General features: G+C 61.7%; 1 protein-coding gene across 1 annotated transcript; it reads left to right on the top strand.

Annotated features, from left to right (window-relative positions):
* Positions 1-157: 157 nt before the first annotated feature.
* EEF1G (eukaryotic translation elongation factor 1 gamma) lies at positions 158-979 on the top strand (the record flags this gene model as incomplete). The annotated part of the gene is made up of 2 exons (XM_027707261.1): positions 158-313; positions 749-979. Coding segments are annotated over 2 exons (359 nt in total), but the record flags the coding sequence as incomplete, so codon positions are not given.
* Between the last annotated feature and the right edge of the window lie 65 nt (positions 980-1044).

Below are 1044 nucleotides of genomic sequence, written 5' to 3'. Positions count from 1 at the left end.
AGGGGGTGTCGTGTCCCCCCTTTCCCAGGTGCTGGACCCGGCGTTCCAGGAGGTTGGAGGATCCTGGGGGGTCCCAGGGGGTGTTTGGGGGTCCCAGGAGGTGTTTGGGGGTCTCAGGGGGTGTTTGGGGGTCCTAGGGGTGGTTCCCAGTGCTGAGGGGGTGTCGTGTCCCCCCTTTCCCAGGTGCTGGACCCGGCGTTCCGGGGACCCTTCGGGAACGTCAACCGGTGGTTCCTCACCTGCCTCAACCAGCCCCAGTTCAAGGCTGTACTGGGAGAGGTCCAGTTGTGCCAGAGGATGGCCCAGTTCGATGGTGAGGGGCTGGGGGGGTCCTGGGGGGCTCAGGGACATTTGGGGGACACAGGGACACACTTTGGGGACACAGGGACACACTTTGGGGACACAGGGACACTTTGGGGACACAGGGACACCCTTGGGGGGGTCACTCCTCAACCAGCCCCATTTCAAGGCTGTACTGGGGGAGGTCCAGTTTGATGGTGAGGGGCTGGGGGGGTCCTGGGGGGGCTCAGGGACACACCTTGGGGACACAGGGACACAATTTAAGGGTTTTTTTGGAGAAAAAAGCGCAATTCAAAGGGTTTTGGGGGGCAGCAAAAGGGAATTTTAACATTTATAGAAAAACGGGGGCTCTGAGGAGTTTTTTTTGGGGGGAGAGGGGAAAAAAGGGATTCAGGGGGGTTTTCTGAGGGGGCAAAAAGCGACTTTGGGGGTGTTTTTTGGGGGGCAGCCAAGAAGTTTGCGGAGACACAGGCCCGGAAGGAGGACAAACCCCCCCGCAAGGAGAAGGAGAAGGAGCCCCCCAAGAAGGAGAAACCCCCCAGGAAGGAGGAGAAGCGGCCGGAGGCCGAGGAGGAGCTGGATGAGTGTGAGCAGGTCCTGGCAGCCGAGCCCAAGGCCAAGGACCCCTTTGCCCACCTGCCCAAGAGGTGAGGGGGCATCTGGGGGAGGGGGTTGGGGGCGTTTTGAGGGGGTTTGGGGGCACCTGGGGGGCATCTGGGAGGGTTTGGAGGCGTTTTGGGGGGG

The sequence above is a fragment of the Neopelma chrysocephalum genome, unplaced genomic scaffold, assembly GCF_003984885.1.
Source record: "Neopelma chrysocephalum unplaced genomic scaffold, ASM398488v2 Primary Assembly neopelma1_91426, whole genome shotgun sequence".
Lineage (NCBI taxonomy): Eukaryota > Metazoa > Chordata > Aves > Passeriformes > Pipridae > Neopelma > Neopelma chrysocephalum.
Note: the sequence above shows the minus strand (reverse complement) of the source record. Positions and strands in the feature narration are given on the sequence as shown.